The sequence below is a fragment of the Furipterus horrens genome, unplaced genomic scaffold (genome assembly GCF_987537825.1).
Source record: "Furipterus horrens unplaced genomic scaffold, mFurHor1.1.pri manual_scaffold_2, whole genome shotgun sequence".
NCBI lineage: Eukaryota > Metazoa > Chordata > Mammalia > Chiroptera > Furipteridae > Furipterus > Furipterus horrens.
Window position 1 is genome coordinate 71,307,057 of NW_028327172.1, and position 22,180 is coordinate 71,329,236.

A 22,180-nucleotide genomic window follows, 5' to 3' on the forward strand; every position below is an offset into this window, starting at 1 on the left:
GGGGCTCTAGCCAGGCAGTCCAGTTGGTTGGAGCATCTTTCCATACACCAAAACATTGTGGGTTCAATCCCTAGTCAGGGCACATACCTAGGTTGTGGGTTTGATCCTTGGTCAGGGCACGGACAGGAGCCAATCAATCAATGTTTCTCTCTCACTTCGATGTCCCCCCACTACCACCTCTCTCTCCAAAATCAACAGAGGCATATTCTCAGGTAAAGAAAACAAAACAAAACAAACCACTATGGTAGGTGCCAGAAAGTTGGTTTGGGATGGTTAGAAAAGCAAAGGAGTTACATGAATGTCAAGGTGTTCTAGAATGCTGTGGAAAGGAGACAAAAAAATCTTCAAGCAACCCTTTCAGTTTGCTCAGTGTGGATCAGGGAAGGTGTGGGCTTGGTAAAATGTTGCAGAAGATTCTATTATAATGAGAAGGGTCTGATAAACACACAGTTTTGTGAAAATTCCCTTCTTTAAGATGGACTTGGAACTTTGCATAGTCTGTTCCCAAGTAGTTTGTGGCCACCTAAGAAATAGAAAATCTAAGATTCTGTAATCCCAACACAATGTTTGTTTTTCCACTCTCAGTTTTTCCAGATAAAATAAAAGAAGGTCCAGGAACTAGCAAAGGTGTATGGACCACTCAGCCTGTGATATAGAAATTATTTATAAATAGTAGTAATGTACTAGCAAAAGTGCACTGTTCAGGCCCGTAAGACTCTAAAGGACTCCCTCCCCTCCCATGGATCCCGAGTAGGTGAGAGCAACCTGAGTTTACTGGTCTGGTGTGTGTGTGTGGAATCATATGCAGGCCAAAGAAGAACTTTATGATCTAACACAGAGAAAGCATTTAGGACACTCCTGACATTCACAAGTGCTCGATAAGTGTTTTCTCTTTTTACTTTTCTTTCCCTTTCCCCTTTTCCTCCTCATTCTGCCTGAGGCAGTCCAAAATGAGTGAGGAACTGAGCACAGAGGCAAGGCAAGGGCAGCTGGCTTCCATGGAGCAGGGAGGGATGGGGGTAGACATGACAATGTTGAATCTGGCCTGAGCCACTAAATTGTGGGGTAATTTATTACACAGTAATTGATAACAAATACAGAGTTGATGAAGGGAGTCTTCCATGAAGATCTAGGACTGAGGGACCCGAATTCCGTCTCCTGTGGGTGGCCCTTGAGTAGCGCAGGAAGGACAGACCAAGCATGGTGGTTAGGCATGGACAGATTGACTACACACACAATGGACAGACCGTATATTGAAATAGCACTCTGGAGCAACTAGTCCAGCAAGCTAAATACAATCTGTGGCAATTGTCCTAGAATGGTCAGAACTTGGACAATGACTGTGATTGTCCTTACATTTTGCCCCTACTTTCAACTCAGAACCAAGCATTATAAGTCAAATATGCTCCCCCAAATCAATTACCTAAGATGTTCCACTTTAATTATCCAGCTTCCAGCTTCCACATGTCAACAACTCCAATCAGAGCAAGACTGAGGCTATCCCCACACTTTTAAAAAAAAAATCTAGAAAGCTTTTCTAGTCCCTTTGAATCTCTGGCAAATGGCAAGTGATGGTGGCTGATTCCCTTATTATAGCAAGCTCTAAAGGTCTCTGTTCTGATTGGGGGGGGGGTCTTCATTTATTTTCATAGAATAATCCTGCTTTACTTACATGCATTCCTCTGTCTCCAACTGGATATCTGTAAGGCTAAGCTGTTCTAGATGTTCCTGCATCTTCAAGTTTCTAAAAGAATTTGTGCAGTTTATGTTACTTTTTCTTTAACTGTTTGGTATAATTCATCAGTGAAACCAGTTGGATATAGAGTTTTCTTTTTTTTTTGTGGGAATGTTTTTTAACTAAAAATTAATATTTTTAACATAGAGCTGTTCAGATTATCTATTTCTCTTTGAATTTTGGTAGTTTGTGTTTGTCAAAGAATTTGTCTATTTCACCTAAGCTGTTAAATGTATTGGCATAAGGGTATTTATAATATTTCTTTCATATCCATTTAGTATTAGTAGAATCTAGAGTAATGTTATATCTCTTATTCCTGATATTGGTAATTTATATCTTTTTAATTATTATTTTTTCCTGATCAGTCTGACTAGAGAGTTATCAGCTTTATTGATCATCTGAAAGAGCTTGCTCTTAATTTCAATTTTCTTTATGTTTATCTGTTTTCTATTTTGTTGATCTCTGCTTTTATCTTTTTTTTTCTGCTTTGATCTTTATTATTTCCTTTTCTCTGCTTACTCTGGGTTCAATGTGATCTTTTTAAAAAAAATTCTTGACTTCCAGTCAAGATGGAGGTGTAAACATGCTTTGCCTCCTTGCACAACTACAACAAAAATTACAACTAGACTACAAAACAAATATCACCCAGATTTGTCAGAAAATTGAGCTGTATGGAAGTCCAACAACCAAGGATTTAAAGAAGCCACATTCATCCAGACAGGTAGGAGGGGCAGAAACATGGAGACACGCATAGAGGTGCAGAGACACTGAGTGGTGTGGAGAGGTGTAGAGAAGCAGAACGGCTGGTCCCACATCCATATATGGTGGATAAAAATTGGGAGGGATATATCGGGAGCAATGGATCTCAGCCACAGACCAGACAACCCAGCCCAGGGTTCCAGTGCCAGGGAGATAACCCCCATAACTTCTGACTGTAAAAACAAGTGGGGGTCAGGGCGGTGGAAGAAACTGCCATTTTTTAGGAGACTCCTCTTAAACAGTCTGCAATGGATTTAGGACTTAATGCAGACTCACCTCCTCTGGGATTCAGCACCAGGGCAATAGCTGAAAGGGCACCAGTGGCATACAGGGAGAAATTGAGTTGACTGGCAACAGCGCGAGTGCCAGGAGACAGCTTCCTCCTAGGAAAAACTCTAGAGTCCAGGCAGCAGCATTGTCCCCTCTCTGACCTCTTCCCCACACAAAACTACAGAGCGATGACATGGGTTGCCTAACCCTGGCAATTACCTAAGGTTCTGTCCCCTACAACTTACAGGTATGCTTTTCTACAACAGGCCATTTTACTAAGACAGGGAATCAAAGCAACTCTACCTAATATACAGAAACAAACATAGGGAGACTGCCAAATTGAGGAGACAAAGAAATATGGCCTGAAGAAAAAAAACAGAACAAAACTCCAGAAAAATAACTAAATGAAATGGAGATAAGCAACCTATCAGATGCAGAGTTCAAAACACTGGGTATTAAGGTGCTCAAGGAACTTATTGGGTACTTCAATAGCATAAAAAAGACCCAGGCAGAAATGAAGGTAACATTAAGTAAAGAAAAACCTACAGAGAACCAACAATGGAGGAGATGAAGCCAAGAATAAAAGCAACGATTTAGAACATAAGGAAGAACAAAATCATTCAATCAGAACAGCAAGAAGAAAGAAAAATTCAAAAAACTAAGGGTAGGCTAAGGAGCCTCTGGAACATCTTTAAACATACCAACATTCAAATTATAGGGGTGCCAGAAGGGGAAGAGGAAGAGCAAGAAATGGAAAACCTATCTGAAAAAATAATGAAAGAAAACTTCCTAATTTGGTGAGGGAAATAGACATACAAGTTCAGGAAGCACAGAGGATCCCAAACAAGTTGGACCCAAAGAGACTATACCAAAACACATCATAATTAAAATCCCAAAGAAAGAATCTTAAAAGCAGCAAGAGAAAAGAAGAGAGTTACCTATAAAGGAGTTCCCATAAGACTGTCGGCTGATTTCTCAAAAGAAATTTTGGAGGCAAGAAGGGACTGACAAGGACTATTCAAAGTGATGAAAAACAAGGACCTACAACCTAGATTAGTCTATCTAGAAAAGCTGTCATTTAGAATTGAAGGTCAGATCAAGTGCTTCCCAGACAAGGTAAAGCTAAAAGAGTTCATCATCACTAAGCCCTTGTTAAATGAAATGTTAAAGGAAATTGTATAAGAAAAATAAGATCAAAACTATGAACATTAAAGTGGCAATAAATTCATAACTATCAAAAACTGAATCTAAAAAATAAACAGAACAGGAACAGAATCATTGTTATGGAGATCATTTGGATGGTTATCAGCTAGCAGGAGGAAGGGGAAGAATGAGGGGAAAGGTGCAGGGACTAAGAAGTACAAATTGGTAGGTACAAAATAGGGCATGTTAAGAACAGTATAGGAAATGGAGTAGCCAAATAACTTATATGCATGACCCATGGACATGAACTAAGGTGAAAGGATTGCAGATGGAGGGGTGCAAACAACTGTAATAATGTAATCAATAAAATATATTTTAAAAATCTCTTAAAGTGGAAGTTAAAGTCACTGATTTGAGACTTTTCTTCTTTTCTAATATAGTTATATGGTGTATCACTACCCCCCTAGGTATTAGTTTATCAGCATTTCATGAACTTATATTATGTTTTAATTTTAATTCAGTTTAAACTAATGACTAATTTCCCTTTTGACTTATTCTTTGATTTATTATTTAAATGTGGATTATTTAGTTTCCAAATATTTGGGAATTTTCCAGAGATCCTTTTGTTATTGATTTCCAATAAACCTGGTATGACTTGAATCCTTTTAAATATATTAAGATAACTAGAGGTCCAGAATAAGTCTATATTGGTAAATATTCTGTATGCACTTGAAAAGTGTATATTCTTCTGTTCCTGTGTGGAATTTTCTAGAGATGTCAATTAGGTCGAGTTCATTGATTGTGCTGCTCAAGTCTTTCTTTTTCTATATCTTTTTTAAAAGTATATTTTATTGATTATATTGTTCCAATTGTTCCAATTTCTTTTCCCTTTGCTCCCCTTTGCCCAATAACCCCCTTCCCTCCAGCAATCCCACCCCCTTAGTTCATGTCCATGGGTCATGCATATAAGTTCTTTGGCTTCCCCCTTTCCTATATTATTCTTAACTACCCCCTGTCTATTCAGTACCAACCAATTATGCTTCTTAATCCATGCACCATTTCCCCATTTCTTCACCTCCCCACTCCCAGCTGATAACCCTCCAAATGATCCCCATACCTATGACTCTGTTCCTATTCTAGTTTGCTTAGTTGGATTTTGTTTTTATTTTTTATTTAGTTGATAGTCATGAGTTTGTTGTATTTTAATGTTCATAAGTTTTGATCTTTTTCTTAAATAAGTCCCTTTAACATTTCATATAATAATGGCTTGGTGATGATGAACTCCTTTAGCTTTACCTTGTCTGGGAAGCACTTTATCTGCCCTTCCATTCTAAATGATAGCTTTGCTGGATAGTATAATCTTGGTTGTAGGTCCTTGCTTTTTCATTACTTTGAATACTTCAAGCCAGTCCCTTCTTGCCTGCAAAATTCCTTTTGAGATATCAGCTGATAGTCTTATAGGCACCCCTTTGTAGATAACTCTCTGCTCTTCTTTTGCTACTTTTAAGATTCCCTTTTTATCCTTAACGTTTGGCATTTTAATTATGTTGTGTCTTGGTGTGGTCCTCCTTGGGTCTAGCTCGTTTGGGACTCTGTGCTCCCTGGACTTGTTTGTCTATTTTATTCACCAAATGTGGGGAGTTTTCCTTCATTGTTTTTTCACATAAGCTTTCAATTTCTTGCCCTTACTCTTCTCCTTCGGGCACCCCTATGATTTGGATGTTGGCATGTTTAAAGTTGTCCCAGAGGTTCCTAAGCCTCTCCTCATTGTTTTCAATTCTTGTTTCCTCATTCTGTACTGATTGACTTTTTTCTTCTTCTTTATGTTCCAAATCATTGATTTGAACCCTTTTCTTCCCTTCACCATTGGTTTTGTGTGTATTTTCCTTCATTTCATTTAGCATAGCCTTCACTTCTTCCTTTCTGTGCTTGCCATACTTAAGCATATCTGTCAAGTTTGTGAGCATCTTTATCACCAGTGTTTTGAACTCTATGTCTGTTAGGTTGGCTATCTCCTTGTCTTTTAGGTTGGCTATTTCCTCACCGCTTAGTTCTATCACTGGAACCTTGATCTGTTTCCTCTTTTGGGCCATACTTCTCTGTCTTCTCATCTTGACAGGCTCCTGTGTTTGTTTGCCTCTGTGTCTTAGGTAGATCTGTTGCACCTGTTATGTTGTAAGGGGCAGAGCCTTAGGTATTCATCAGTACTAGCGACCCGCTTCACCACATTGTGGTGCTGTGTGTGAGGGAGGGGTCTGAGAGGGAAAAATGACACTTGTTCAGCACTTGTCCCTTTTCTAGGCACTTCTGCTTCCTGTATGGGACTGGTGCCCCTCTAGCTGTTGCCCTGGCTATCATTCCCAGAGTGGGTGGGGGTGTGGATCAAGTTTTTATATCCTTACAGATCTCCTGTCTACATATTGCACCAATATTGAGGCAAGGGATTGAAACCTCTAAGATTATGAAGTTGTCCACTTTTTCTCCAGTTCTATTACTTATGCTAAACGTACTTTAAAGCCCTGTTATTTTTGGTACACAAGCATTTAGGATTGTTATTTCCTCCTGATGATTAATGCTTTATCATTATGAAATGAACTTCTTTGCCTCTGGTAATATTCTTTGTTCTAAAATCTACTTTATCTGATGTTAATATAGCCAATCTAGATTTCTTTTGCCTAGTTTAACATGGTACATCTCTTTCTTTTAATGTTAATCTACTTGTACATTTACATTTAAAGTACATTTACATTTAAAAGTAGGGTATAGTTGGATCTTTCTTTTTTTGATCAAAGCTGACAATCTCTGCCTTTTAATTTGAGTGTTTAATCATTTATACTTCATGTAATTAGTGGTATGGTGAGATCTAAGTATACATACCTTACTAAGTGTTTTATATTCATTTTATTTTTCTTTTTGTGCTTTCTTTTGGATTATGTTTTATGATTTTATTTTTACTTCCTATTTAATTAGCTATAACTATTTTAATTAGCTCTAACTGTTTTAGTGTTCAATATATATTATGGTTGTGAGCACATGAAACAGTTTATTCTTATATTATTATTTATTAATTATTGATTATCCATATGAAGAACTGTAAATCTACTTTTGCCCACCCTTTATATCTCATCACAATCTATCTGCAAGTCATATTGTACCACTTCACATATAAAAACTTTACAATAATATACTTTAATTTCTCCCCTTCCAGCTTTTACACTATTGTTCTCATATATGTTACTTTTATATATGTTATAAATTCCATACTACACTGTTATTATTTGGCTTAAATAGTCAATAACATTTAAGACATTTAAATAATTTTTAAAGCTCTTTCATATCTACTCATGCACTTAATCTTTCCAATGTTCTTTATTATTTTGTATAGATCCACATTTCAATCTATCATTTTCCTTCTGCCTGTTTAACCTTTGTTATCATGTGGGTCTCTTAGTGATGAATTCTTTCAGACTTTGTGTATCTAAAAGAAAGTCTTTATTTTGTTCTCATTAAAAAATATATTGTATTAGTTTTCTAGGGTTGACTTAACAATACCACAGACTGAATGTCTTAGGCAATAGGAATTAATTTTCCCCACTTTTCATAAGGCTAGAAGTCCAAGATCAAGGTGTTAGGAGATTAGATTTCTTCTGAGGCCCCTCTCTTTGGCTTGTAGATGGCCTCCTTCTCACTGTGTCCTCACATGGTCATTCTTTGAACTGTGCCTGTGTCCTAATCTCTTCTTCTTGTAAGGACAGCAATATATTGGATATGGGACCATCTATGTGACCTTATTTTATCTTAATTACCTCTTAAAAGCTATTTCTCTAAATACATTAATATTATGAACAACTGGGAGGTTACAACATCAATATACCACTAGGTGGTTGGTGGGGGCACAATTCACCCCACACAGATACATTTTTCAGATATACAATGATAGGTCGACAATTTTTCAGTATTTTAAGTATGTTATTCCACTCTCATCTCACTTACATGGTTTCCTGTGAGATATATGCTCTCATCCTTTTATTCCTCTCAATATACGGAATCTTCTTTCCTCCTGCTGCTTTAAAAGTTTTCTCTTTATCCAAGATTTTGAGTAATTTTATTATGATTTACTTTGGTATTGTCTTTATGTTTCTTGTGCTGAGGATTCATTGAGATTCTTTGAGCTATCATTTTATCATTTTGATCTGAAGTAGAAGTGATGTTTTCTTAGTTCTTTTTACAGAAATATAATTTTGAGTTCAAAAAATTTGAAAACTAAAAATTTTGACACATATTACCAATTTACCTTCCACAAACTGTGGATCAATTTACATTGCCACAAGCAGACAAATCATATTAAAAAAAAATTATTGCCAATCTAATTGGTTAAAAAAAGGTTCTCATTTTAATTTCTATTTTTATTACCCATGGAATCAAACCGTTGTTCAAATTTATCGATCATATTTTCTCAAAAAATTTCTTTATTCATTTAGCCATTTGAGCTCCTGCTATACACCAAGATATATTCTATGTGCTGGGGATAGAGCAATAAATAAGAGATATGAGGTTCCTCCTTCATGAAACTTGCTTTCTAATGGAAGTGGGAGGAAATGGAGCTGAACATACACATATATACACACAATTTCAGATGGTGCTATAAGCCAGAAAGCTGATGCCATGGAGTACAACTTGGGATGAGAACTCTATATTGGGTCATTGCAGAAGGCTTCTCTGAAGATGAGATCTTTGAACTAACACCAACATTATGAGAAAGAGCTAGACATGCAAAGATATGGGGCAAAACCATCAGAGGAATAGGAAATAGCAAGTGCTAAAGTTCTGAGGCAGGACTGAGTTTAGTTTATTTGAGAACTAGAAGAAATCCCTTATGGCTAGAGAGTGGTAAACAGGAAATAATGTCTTAGGAGCTGAGGTCAGAGAGCTAGGCAGCAGCAGATAAAGGGAACCTATAACACCATAGTAAGGAGTTTAGATTTTATCCTAAATATGAATTACCTATACAAATCTTTTGCTCATACTTCAATTAGAGCAGTCATATTGTTACTACTGACTTTTTAAAAAATTTGAACTAAAAATATTAACATCTATATGTAGGTATGTAGATATTTCTCCCTATTTTAAAATTTCTTTTAACTTTGTTTATAGTATTTTTAAAAATCTCCTTCCCTTCCCTTCATTTCTTGCTTTAAAAAATATTATTAAATGTTAGTAAATATATTATTTACTTTATGACTACCAACTTAAGAAAGTCCTTACCAAAATTATGAAAATATTCAGCCAGATTTTCATCTCACTCATTACTTTCACAATCAGGTTTTCAGTTTTAAAAAATTATTAAGTCATGTACAAAACAGATATTTTCATCTCACCTCTTGAAAATGGGTTAAGAACTGGGTGATGTTCTACCTCTTACTTATAATAGAAACATAGCAACATAAAGTTTTAAATGTCTCACTCTGCCTATTTTGATGGTTCTGGAGGGAAAAGAAAAGCCACATTTGACTTATGTCCATAGAGGATAAACTCTAAACTTAGCATTGGTAAGAAATGGGCGTCTTCTGGCTGCCTCTCTTTGTTCCCATTGGTAGTCTGCCTTCCTGGAACTATCTGCTAAGGTGCCAGTATCCACCTCAGGGAAAATTGCTCCTTCCTTCCAAAGATCACCTTTGAATTAAAAGTAAGCATAGCATGATAAGTTCAAGGGTCTTCCTCTGTGAAGCTGGGGTCAGAGGGCTTGCCCCTGGAAGCTTCACAATCAGTGGCTGTTCTGGGATTGGGAAGCACTGCCCTTGTTTCTGTAGACAGATGCAGAGTATTTTTAAAGAACCAGGTATGTCAGGTGAAAAGAGGAAAGATGCCACCCCTTCTAGTGGTTTCTTTTCATATTTTCAAAGCAGGACCTGCTCCCTCCCATCTACAGAGACTGTGAGGCTGAGGAGACTTCTATGATTCGCCCATTTCTTAGCCACGCCTGTTCCTGCCAAGTCCAGGTGCAGGTGTGCAACTCTGGGTGGCTCCAGTTAAACAGCAGCCATTGAACCCAAGTGTAGGGGCCTCCTGTGGCTGGAGCCCAAGATTTTCTGAGAAAGGCTGAGCTCTTTAGTCAGCTGCTGAGTTCTGCCCACAGCTCTGCTGCTGGCCAGCTGGATGGATGCCTTTGAGAAAAGGACTTAAACTCTCTACGTGTTAGTTTCCATGTTTCCATGTTTGTAAAGGGGGCTGTTATATGGAATTGTTGGGAAAAAGAAATGAAAGAGAAAGCTCATGGAAATGACATGGCATCATGCCCAGCACAGAGTAAGTCTTAATGATTTCTATTCCTACCTTTTATCCTTTAAAGCCATTCTCAGCCCTGCCCCACAGCTCTACCTGTCCCTCCCTCCACATAGTTTGCTGGGATGGACCACCTGGGTTGTAACAGTGACAGTGACCTCTCTCAGCCCCCAGGGGCTGAGGTTCCTGCTGGAGAGGTGACCTAGCAGCACAGAGATGCACTGATAAAGTGGGGCTTTGGGGACCCAAGAATTTAAAATGTTTGCTGCCAACTCTTAGCCTCTTTATTCACAAGATGTCCTGATCATGAAAATAATCCTGTCTCTGTTTTTCGAATCTCACCCTTGGGTCAATTTTAATCCTTGCAATTTTTACAACAACCATTTAACTCAGTATAGACAAGCTGCCTGGGCTGTGCATTTGGAAAGCCAGAGGGGAGGCACAGCTGCCCAGGCCCCACCCTTGTGCCAGAATGCTCCCACCAGCCCAGCGGCTTGAGCTCCCAGACGCCCTAATGTTGAGTCAATAGTTTATATTTGAAGCATTTTAGTTTTGAAATCACTTTTACACATTTTCTCTCTTCTCCTCTTGTCTCAAAGGGAAAAGTATCCTAGCTCATTGCCAAGGTTAAGCTTTGTGTTCATATGCTGGATCAGCTGCCTACCCTGAACTCATCCTGTCAGCTCTTCTTCCCTATTTTAACTTTCCCTCCACTAGCACTTTCCATTTATCCTACAGACATACCCCATAATCCCCAAAAGGATCCCTCAAGCTGCCTACTTCTTTAAAGTATCTATCTCATCTAAATTAGCCACTTCCCCCAACCCTTCCCAAGTCCCTTGTTTTCCTTCTAACATTGTCTCATGTAGTTACTTTAATCTTTACTATTTACTTATATTTTTCCTGTGTCACCTATATATACTATATAAGCTCTCTGGAGATCTATATATCTATATATTTATATATAGATATCACTCATTATTATATCTGTGGAAATAAAGACAAACCAAATGAGAACAAGCAAAGGTTATTTATTCAGAATTTGCAAGGGATTCAGCCACTGTCACTTGAATTTTGGCACAGACTCAAAGGCAGGCAGAAGAATGTAAAGAGAAGGCTTCAGGTATGCCCTGATCAGAGGCTATTAGTACCAGGAAGCTGTGAGTGGGCTAACTAGAAATGAGGCATTGGATGAGATTGATTAAAGATGTATATTTGCCTTTCTCCAATTGGTCCTAAGTTGGAAACAGGGGCTAACAATACAGTAGCTGCCAGTTATTAATCAAGTCCTGGCCATTTTGGGCTGATTGTTAGCGGGGTTATTTGCCTTCTTGGACTGGTTGTTATAGATAGTAGTTTGACTTCTTGGACTTGTTACTGCAGATAGTAGGCTGGGTTCTTGGGCTAGTTGTTACAGGTTATGGGGCAGAGTCCTATTTTTATACACAGTTTAGTCATTTTTTTTTTCATTTTTATACTCAGTTCTTCAGTCCCCGGGACTATCACAATGTCTAGCACAGAGTAAGAACTGCATAGTTATTTATGAATTAATATATGAATGGCAACTCAGAATTTGAGATTGTCCCTCTGAGATACAGTTCTTTTCATTTCTATTCTACCCTAACTTTCGGTTCTCTGCCTCTTCAACAGCCCTGTTTCTTCTGTCACCGCCTAACTGTAGGAAGCTAGACACTCTCCATAAGCTTTCCATTTCCCTCTCTACATTTTTCTTAGAGAATGTTTGTCCTTCCACAACTCCAAGTAACACTTCCAGGAAAGTGATTCCAAAGTTCTTCTCTCTAACCCTGACCTCTCTCATGCACCCCAAGTCAGTTTGATGGACGTCTCCATTCTGACATCCCACCAGCATCTCCAAGCCCATCATCAGCTCCTCTTCCTCCAGTTTTTTTCTCTTTGGTTTATCTGGGGTAAAAGCACTACTAAAAGTAATTTCTGATTCTGTAAGAGGGTAAATCTGATGATGGATGTGAGCATAGCAGAGAGAAGGATTGAAAACTTAAAATGGGTAACTGACTTTGTTGGCAGGAATACTGCCCCTTTGAGATGCAAGAAGAGACTGGACAGTCAAGCTGTTGCAAGGGATGGAGCTGGGTAATGGTACCAATTGGAGGAGTAATTTTGGTGGAGAGAGTGAGTGGGAAGGAGGTCAGGAAAGGAGTGGGCAGGAACATGGTGAAGGACGAGTGGAAGGGGTACTCAGTACTCCTTTTTTGGGCAGCAGAGGTGGTCTGGAAACAAGATCCTGGTGCATAAGTGCCAGGCTGTAGCAGCTTCTGCCCTCACATAAGAGCCTTACTGAAGAAAGGGACTCAGAAAGGAGTCTTGAAGCAAGTGATGCATATGAAGGATGGCCTTTTTTTTTCTCCTTTACCTGCCACCCAGGACTTCCCAGCATCCTCTGAGGAAGGACTTGAACAGGGTTTGATGTTCCCATAGTGGAAACATGACTGAGCTGCATCCAGCAGAAGGAATGCCCTTCACCATCTCCCCTCCGAGAGTGTAGGCTGGGGAAAGTACCTCTTCCAAGTGGAAGCTTCAGAGTTGATGTATCCAAAGTTATTGTTTCCTTTGTGATAGTCCTCTCTACCCCACATTTTTATCTTACAGAAGGTCTTCAAGAAATGTTTCTTACAGAAGGTCTTCAAGAAATATTTGGTTCAACATTTTGTTATAATGTTGAGAAAAAAAATTGATTTATACCAGGGCCACTGTCTGCATGGGTTTCTTTGAGGGCTCTGGTTTCCTCCCACATCCCAAATATGTCTGTTAGGTGAATAAGCATGTCTCAATCATTCCAGTCGGAGTGAGTATGTGTGGGTGTGTGAGTGGCCCTGTGATGGAAGGGTGTCCTGTCTAGGGTGGATTCCTGTCTGTTACCCTGAGCTGCTGTATAGACTCCAGCTACCCTTGCCTCTGAAGTGGAATAAGCAGGTTTGGCAAATAATGATCTTGTTTTTATAAGTCTTTTTTAAATGTATGTATAGCTCACATTAATTTCAATGTTTAATATTAGAAGTGTTTTGGGTCTTTATTGAGAGTTTTGGTGATGCTTTTGTGACCAGAAGTATACCTTAGGAACTTAACTCTTGTTTATATCAATTAGCCTATGCTGAAATTCCTTTTGCTATAAATCTTTTTGCTTACAGTCGGTTTCCAAGAACCCACCGATGACGTTAAGTGAGGACTTACTATATTTTGTGGAACTGTATACAAAATTATGGCCCAAATTTCTTTGGGCTCTATTTTCCCAATAGTTCCTGAATCTGCCCCTTTCTGGTCTGCTATTTCTCCTGTAGCCTGACTTAGTTCCTCACAATTAGATTCCTCACAATTAGCTTTCTATCGCCTGCCTTTCTGTTCCATTTACCTCCTGCAAGTTCATTCTACACATTGTCCTCAGCCACCGTATTTAGTTTGACCCTCTTAAATTTGCTCTTTACAAAACAATGACATATTTTTTAAAAACTGCAGCTGCTGGTTATAGAAGGTAGAATGAATACCTGGAATCCCACTAAAATGTTTATTTCTGTTTCTTTAATAACAGATTGTGAAGGAAACCGCCAGTGAGCAAGAGATTTCAACGAATATTTAGAAGATGGAAAGCATATAATAGGCCACCAAAGGGAACAGAAGTGGCGAGAAGAGGTGGAGGAGGCAGCGGCAGTGGGAGGAGGCTCAGAGTTAGCAGGCATGCAGGACAGAGAGAGAAAGTCTATGCATGCTTGTCCCCATGTCCTCTGCCCACTCCTGGGGCTCAGGCAACCCTGGGATAGGGAGAACTTGGAAGGGGTCTTCTCTAAAGAAATTAAATTAAATTTTGGCTGGTGCTGAAGAGTCATATGTGGTGAAACACATGATGTTGGCATCCAGCATTCAATGAGTCTGCGCTCTAATACAGTGTCTGCCAGCTCCATCTTGAGAGACTATCTATACAAGCGGACAATGGCCAGATACGTTGTATATAAAAAATAGAATTCTGACCCATTATCTGCAGTAATCAGCTCAGAAAGCCAGCCTACTTATCTTTAAGTCAGACTTTCAGGAAGTTAGACCTCTGTCTCTAGCAACCAGCCCAGGAAACCAAGCAATAACCCTTTTAACAATTAGCCCCAAACAGCCAGGACTTGATTAATAACTGACAGCTTCTCTAATTTTTAATCCCTTATTTCAACTGAGGACCAACCAGAAAAAGACAAATATGCACCTTTAACCACACAGGATGCTTCTGGTTAGCCTGCCCACAGCTTTCTTATGACAACAGCCTCACACACACACAAAAGCTTTCAGCCTACTCTGCCTGCCTTTGAGTCTCTGCCAAAGCACAAGTAGTGGTGGCTGACTCCCTTTTTAGGGAGGCTCTGAATAGATAGCCTTTTCTTGTTCTCATTTGGTTGATCTTCATTTATTTCTACACTCTGAAGCAAAGTCTTCTAGTCAACAAGCCCTCCACATACTCCCAGAACTTCCCCATCAGCTTTGCTAGTCAGGGGAAAGAAGACCCATGTTTATAACCATGGAGGACCCCCATAGAAGCTAAATAGAAAAGTCAGCCCAGCCCTCACTCTTAAATATGGACACATGGCCATGGTCACTGGACACAGAGAAAACCAGCAGCATCCAGGAGAAAATCAAGATAAACAGAACAGATTGACCTTGGAGGAAACAGGTCACTCAGAGATTAGAAACAAGCTTTTAAAAAAATTCTAATTAGGTCTTCAGTGAGATTTGAGAAAATATTACATCCATGAAACTGAAAACAGCAGGCTGTGAAGAATAACAAAGGAATAAAAAATTCTCCTGGAAATTAAAGTGGATTGCCAAAATTAAAAAGATTGGGAGATAAAGTCGAGAAACTAACAGAACAGAGAAGGGGAAAAAAACCAGTCTCAATGTGTGGCAGAAAAGATAAGCAACCTTTTGCAACTTTTACAAAGCTAAATCCAGAAATGGTTAAAAGTGGGTGTCCCTGGGCCCTGAGATTGAGGGGCTGGCTGAAAGAGCCTCTTTTGCTCTGTTAAGAGATCCTTTGACCTAAGTATTTTAGTTATGGGCATGGATCACTCTGATTGAAAAAATAATTTAACTGAAAATCTGAGAGTTTCATTTCACTACTTTAAATCCATCACTCCTCTTAACTAAGTATGGGGACAGAGCTCTTTCTCTTCTGACGGTGACCAGCCATGAGCCAGCCCCTCCCCCTCCACTCCTCAGGTTTGCACCAGCAGCTCCTCCCAATGACTTAATAGGGTGTTTGTTGTGAGCTGGGATGGTGGGGTCAAACTTACTTGCTTTCAAACCTCCATGTACTTCTGTCCTAATTTGAAAAATGGGGGCACAAAAGTACCTCTCAAGGCTTTTGTGAGGCTCAAATGATCTAATTAATGCATGTTAGGAGCTTAGTGGAGCAGCTGGCAGAGTAAGTGATCAATAAGTAGTAAGTTATTAGGGCTCCCAGCACAAGTCTTGTTTTTTCCCTCAATTTTAACCCCACTTTGACTATTTTTTAATATTTATAACTAAGAATACTAAAAAAGTGATTAAACTCTCAGCTTTATTACCAAACCCACACCCTCGGACACTTCATAAAGTCCTCAAGTCTAAAGAAATTTTACTTATGTGTTTTGAAGCTACAATTTATTGACTAAGAGCAATGAAAGGGCCTGTTTCCTGTAGTTCATGTCTAGCATTTTTTTTCTGTTCAATAAAGTGACTTTTCTTCAGTGGGGCTTAGGCGCACTCCCTTTGTGAGACCTTCCTGGCCCCCACCCCTCATGCTTGCAGACTTCCAGGAACTGCCGCTGCCTGTCGCCTGCTCCAGACTCTGAGCACCTCACCTGGAAAGGATGTCCTTTGGTCCGTTTTAGAACTCTAGTGCCCTCTCTGTAACAGTGTTGGCTCAGTGAAGGAGCATGTTCAAGGTGTACATGGGAGGAATGAAAGTGGAGGTCAGATGATGAGCAGGGCTTGCTGGTGTTTGGCAAGAATGGGTTATTGTTAGAAAGACCAACTAACTTAGGTGCAGAAACATTAGAAGCCTCTCTTTGTCAATAAAAAAATAAAAATAAAAAGGTTGAGGGGAAGGGACCATCTCTGCTGGGAAGTCACAGGGCTTCAGGCTCCAGAAGGTTCTGAGTGGGCCAGTCAGCTGACTGTCCACTTCTAAGGGGGATGTGAAGCCACCTCAGGGCACCTTCTCTGGTTTGGCTCTGACTCTTCTGTCTTGTCCTTCAGGAATGGTGCTGCCTGAGAAGCACACGCTATATCCCAACAAACGATGGCACTGGCTTTTTCCATTTCCTTTTTTTAAGTTAAGATCATCTGGTCCAACTACCTCATACCTCTCAGCAGAAAGGAAGCCAAGACAATCTTAGAGGCAGACTAGATTATTTGCCAAAAGTCTTATAGAAAGTGGGAAAGCTGGATTAGAACTCAGGCTTCCAAAATTCCGGCTGTGCTGAGGGAAAGCCAAAAGCAGCTGAGGCAGCTGCTTCCATCTTGATGTCCAAGATTGAGCTGATGGTCTGGGTGGCTCCATCCTCACCCTGGTTTCAGGTCTTTTGTACAGTGTATCACAGACTGAAAACAAAGGGGGGCATTGAAAGTATTCCCACCCAAGAAGTGTAAGGTTATTATGAGAGGGTCTGGTATGCATTAAGGAAGTTAATCATTGTTAGGTAAGTAGCAACCAACTCAGACCTCAGTGCAGCAGGCAAACCATCCCCCTCTTGGTGCATCTTTGCTCTCTGACCGCAGAGCAGGGACAGAGACACGGTCACACAGAGAGGAAAGCTCACTGCTGCTTTAGTGGAGGCCCGATCACTGGATGGGAAGGGCCTGGAGCCCCACATCAGAGGCCCACCACCAGCCTTAAAGGCAGAATGGCTGCCTTCCAGGCAGGGCAACGCAGAGCGGAGCTGCAGAGAGGATCTAGAACTAAAGGTGCAAGGTTCAGGCCCCGGATCCTGCAGCCTCGACATCCCCCTAGCCCCCCAGCCTGTTTGAGGAAGGGACCAAAGAAGGAGGCTGCGGTGGCTGGGCCGGACCCATACCTGTGGGAGTGCAGGAGTGTGGGCAGGAGAAGGGGCTTTCAGGAAAGCAATAGCAGGAACGGAGAGAAGGCCAGGAGAGTACAGGAGAGCTCCCAGGATGGTGCAGGGCTGGCAAAGAGGCGGGCCACGGCCACATTGGGGTTGCCCTGAGAGGGCTCGAACCACTTCTGCAGACACCGCCCACTGTTCCTGTGCTCAGGGCTCGCCTTGAAGGAGTTGCTCCAAATCTTCTCACACAGGTCAGCTGGGGTGGGGAAGTACTGGAGGAAAGGACGGCAGGGGGCCCTTGCAGGACAGCGGCTCTTCCCTGTGGGGGTTAAGACACAGAAAATTTACCTCTCTAACTACTCCCATCCTCACATCCCCAACCTTTGCCTGGGGGAGCATAGAAGGCTGACACCTGCCCCAGGGGGGGACCCCCAGGCCCTGCTGCCCCTGGACTCTGTCAAGCACCACTCACCCCGACTCCGGTCCCAGCCGCTGTGCCAGTTGGGTCTACAAGTGTAGGATGCGCGGCAGTCTGCCCACCACTGCTCACAGTCCTCCCAGCAGAGCGGTGCGCCCAAAATTCGCTCTCGCTGCCCCCTGGGGGCCTCCTGGGGCCACGCAGAGCCAAAGACAAGAAACCAACAGTCGAAATAAGACTGTCAGTAGCTACAACGGTGCTATTGTGCTGGACATAATCTCTTATGGAGTCTCTAAGGATTATTTTACCGATGAGAACAAGGATGCTGAGAGATTAAATGGTTTGTCCTGGGCTACACAGGTTCTGTTCCTACATACAGAAGATGGGATTCAAATAGTCCCTCCTTCTACTGTTCTCATCTGACCAGTCTCCTGCCAGGGCCATTCATTCTCCAGAGGCAGCTTTCTCTCCAACCCTTTCCCCAGCAGCGGCCTCTGGCTCTGCCCTTGTCCCTAGGGAGCAGCATAGTAACAGAGTGTGGGTGCCTCCCTTGTGCCCAGCCCCTTTTTCCCACCTGCTGGATCCAAGGCCCCAGGTTTGGGGAGCACTCATAGAAGCAGACGGCCTGGATGAAGTGCTTCTGACAGTTGGGCATCATCACTCCACAGTGAGCCAGGCTGAAGTTGTAGAGCAGGGACACATCCAGGTGGGCTTCCCAGCTTTTGTTGGCCGTGCAGCAGGCATTGTCCTTCCAGGGGATGCACTGAAGACGGAGAAAGAAGCAAAATGTATTGGGGGCGAGGGTGGGGCTGAGAGGCAGGGGGGTTGGTGAGTGTCTAGGTAGAAAGGAAAGAACGTCATCTAGAAGGGGACCTGGGCAAGTGCAGTGTCTTTAGTGCAGCACCCCCTGTATAGAAGGAATGCTAACAATTTGTTAATATTCACGCCCAAGGCTGCCTGCACACTGACCTCCCTGCCCCAGTGCCTTAGCAACATGACTTTCAGGGCCTCAGCTTCTTAGGGGCAGCAGAGGAGCCTTGTGAGACCTGGGGAGCGTGGGGCTGCGCTGAGTGGGAGGCACTGTAGCTGACGTAGGAGGGCTCGGGAAATGCCAGGCAGATGCCGGCTCTGCCCCTCCTCCCATGTCCCCATCAACTGCCGTCAGGAGCTTGAGAAGGAGCCTCTTAAATCCTGTGTTTCCACAGGGCCTGCTGGTCAGAAGGCTAGAGGAGGAGGACGACTGTGTGTATGAATTGATGCTGAGCCAACGACGGGCCTCTGGGATCACCATCTGCCCCTGCTCCCCAGGTGGCAGTGCAGCTCAGAGACAGGAACTTGGAATCACTCAGCAATTATGGTCTCAGAAGTTCATAGTGTCCCTCCCATGGGTTTTCCCAAAGGAGTCAGGGTTGATGAGGGTTCAGAAATCATCTTGGTATTTGTGAGCCTTCCCTGACCTGCCAAGCAACCCACCTTCCACCCCTGGACCAGGTCTGGCCTCTATACCTCCTCGTAGAGCTGGTCTTCTGGGCCGGGCTCTTGCTTGTGGTGCGTGTCCTTCATGCAGACATTGAGCAGCTTGTCCCCAGCCCAGATGGGTGTGACTATCCACAGCCCTAATGAGAGCTGCCACCACCAGTCCATGACAACTGCAGAGAGGAGACCCACTGGCTCATGTGATAGAGAGGACACCCTGCTCCATTCTCTCCACTATCCCAGGGAGTGACTATGAGCTTTGAGACTCTCTCGAGTGACCGTGATGCTCTGGCTGCTCCCAGGACCTCTGTCTGACGCGGCATCACAAAATGTCAGGGCAGGTGACATAAACCTTAGAGGTCAACGATGCAGAAACTGAAGGAGGAAGAAACCAGCCCCAAGGTGCAGGAACTGGCTGGGGACTCGTCACAGTGGAACTGGAAACCTCTGGCCTAGCCTGAGTTTACGACTCAAATATCTTGTGGTGGAAACCCCAGCCCCACCTTCTAGGCCGACCTCTAAGGCTGCTTTCTCTCTCTTCAGCACCAGTCTCAAGTGCAGAGTATTATTAAAGAACCAGGCGTGTCAGGTAAAAAGAGGAAAGATTCCACCCCTTCTAGGGTTTTTTTCATACTTACTTTCGAAGCAGGACCTGCTATCCCCCACCTCCAGAGACTGTGAGTCTGAGGAGACTTCTATGCTTCACCCATTTATCAGCCACGCCAGTTCCTGCCAGGTCCAGGTGCAGGTGTGGAACTCCAGGTGGCTCCAGTTAAACAGCAGCCATTGAACCCAAGTGTAGAGGCCTCCTGTGGCTGGAGCCCAAGATTTTCTGAGAAAGGGGTTTTCTTTCTCAAAGAAACAGAGACCCCCACAGTGGCTGAGCTCTTTAGCTGCTGGGTTCTGCCCTCAGCTCTGCTGCTGGCCAGCTGGATGGATGCCTTTGAGAAAAGGACTTAAACTCTCTACGTGTTAGTCTCTATGTTTCCATGCCTGTTAAAGAGAGCTGTCATAATGGAATTGTTGGGGGGGGGGGGGGATGAAAGATAAAGTTCATGAAAATGACTTGGCATCATGCCCAGCACAGAGTAAGTCTTAATGATTTCTATTCCTACCTTTTTCCCCTCTGAAGCCGTTCTTTATCAGCCCTGCCCCACAGCTCTACCTGTCCCTCCCTCAACATAGTTTCCTGGGATGGACCACCTGGGTTGTAACAGTGACAGTGACCTCTCTCAGCCCCCAGGGGCTGAGGTTCCTGCAGGAGAGCAGACTGAGCAGCACAGAGATGCACAGATAAAGTGGGGCTCTGGGGACCTGAAAATTTAAATGTATGACAAAAGCCAAAACACAACCAAAAAAGTCTCTCCTTAGCCCATGTAATGGCCTCCCTTAGCATGCAGGGACCATTGTCCTGCCAAATAATGTTTCATTCAATGTTGTTTTATTATAACATTGATGTGATGCCACAGGAACTTAACTCTGCTTTATATCAATTTGACTACGATAAAATTGGCTTCATTAGATGCCGTTTTGCTTAAGTCACAGTTTCCAAGGGCCTACCCATGACGCTGTTGTGTAGGGTCTGGCTTACTCCTTACAACCACCCCTAAAGTGAAAGACCCTCTTCCCTGTTTTAACTGTGGGAAAACTGAAGCTCAGCTGAGGAGTGGCAGAGCTAGAGTCGGAGCTCAGGTAAACATGACTCTGTCCGATGCATAAGAACCAGGTGAGGGGGAGAGCTCCAGGACAGAGAGGGTAGATGCTGCCTGGCTCTCAGGTGATGTCGTTTTTAAAAAAAAAATCAAATGCCATAATTAGATTGTATCTAGGGAAGCATGTGTTGGCTGTATTTGGAAACAGTGATGGTTACCAGCCCAGGCTCCTTGCTTTAAGCAGAGTTAGAGGCCTCCATCTTAGGGTCTGATACCAGGAAGTAATGGCTTTCCTCCAGCATGACTCTTCCCGCGAGCATTCACTGGGCAGGGGAAGAGCGGGTGTGCTCTGTTCAGGTCCTCACAACTACAGTTGACCCTTGGGCAACACAGAGGTGGTGAAGGGAGCTGACACCATACCCCTCAGTTGAAAACCCACATAAAACTTTGACTCCCCCCTGCAAATTTAACTACATTCAGCCCTTCATGCCCTCAGATTTAACCAACCGCGAATAGAAAACAGTTTTTCCATCTGTGTTTGGGAATCTTCAGTTGGGGATGTGCAAAGACAGTTTCTGATTCATGGTTGGTTGAATTTGTGGATACCAAGCCCAGGATAGGAAAGGCTGATTGCATTTATTGAATAAACTCTGTGTATAAGTGGACCTAGGTGATCCAGACCTGTGTTGTTTAAGGGTCAGCTGTACTCAGTAAGGCTTGACGAGGTCAGTGAATTTGAGTTTCACGTTAAGTTTCAGATGGCTGTGGACGTGGCAGGGACAGGACTCCAGAAAGAAGCATGGAGGTAATTACTGAATTGGAAAACAGGTCCTCCGGTAAAGGTCCTTCACGTGGAGTAGGGAAGGAGGAGGAGGCATCTGCTAACCATCCCTAGGACAAGGCTTAGAAAATGAACTAAATGACAGCCAGTGCCCATGGTGGGGAGTGAGGGAGGGAGACTGCCTTTCAGATGTCATCTGGTGACATCTCCCCAGGCAGGTTGTGAGCAGCCCTTGAGGAAAACTCATTTGTGCTTTATTGTGATTGAATGTTGCTGAGAAATCTGTTTTCTGACTGAAAGTGAATCGATCAAGGCCAGCTGTGGTTGAAGCTGCTCATTCCAAATAATTTTGTTCTAAAAAACAAAACAGAGCACTTAAATTGTCAAGAGCAGAGCTACAGGAGCACCGGGAGGGTTCTAGGGAGTGGGGCAGGGGCAGGCGGAGGAGCGGGAGCAGAAGCCCAGCCTCACTGGGCCGGGACCACAGCACATGACTCCCCCTACCCCTCTACACACGAGGTTGCCCTTGGTGCTGAAGCCCACTATTTGAGATCAGACTGAAAAAGCAAAGATCAAATGCCAGGAACCTCCCGGTAAGAATCTGAA

General features: G+C 42.6%; 1 protein-coding gene across 1 annotated transcript; it reads right to left on the reverse strand.

Moving 5' to 3' along the window:
- Nucleotides 1-17,297: 17,297 nt before the first annotated feature.
- IZUMO1R (IZUMO1 receptor, JUNO) lies at nt 17,298-19,309 on the reverse strand. Its single transcript, XM_090267842.1, has 4 exons — nt 19,172-19,309; nt 18,222-18,428; nt 17,720-17,855; nt 17,298-17,566 (listed from the first exon to the last, which is right to left on the reverse strand). Exons 1-4 carry the CDS (start codon nt 19,307-19,309, stop codon nt 17,298-17,300), a joined length of 750 nt encoding a protein of 249 aa, XP_090123968.1.
- Between the last annotated feature and the right edge of the window lie 2,871 nt (nt 19,310-22,180).

What these genes read in the sequence shown, in the direction of transcription:
- IZUMO1R (XM_090267842.1), bottom strand. Translation starts at nt 19,309, where the DNA reads ATGGACTGGTGGTGGCAGCTCTCATTAGGGCTGTGGATAGTCACACCC. An exon ending in AAGACCAGCTCTACGAGGAG is followed by an intron (nt 18,429 to 19,171) that starts GTATAGAGGCCA and finishes CTCCGTCTTCAG; the next exon opens with TGCATCCCCTGGAAGGACAA. An exon ending in AGGTGGGAAAAAGGGGCTGG is followed by an intron (nt 17,856 to 18,221) that starts GCACAAGGGAGG and finishes GCGTGGCCCCAG; the next exon opens with GAGGCCCCCAGGGGGCAGCG.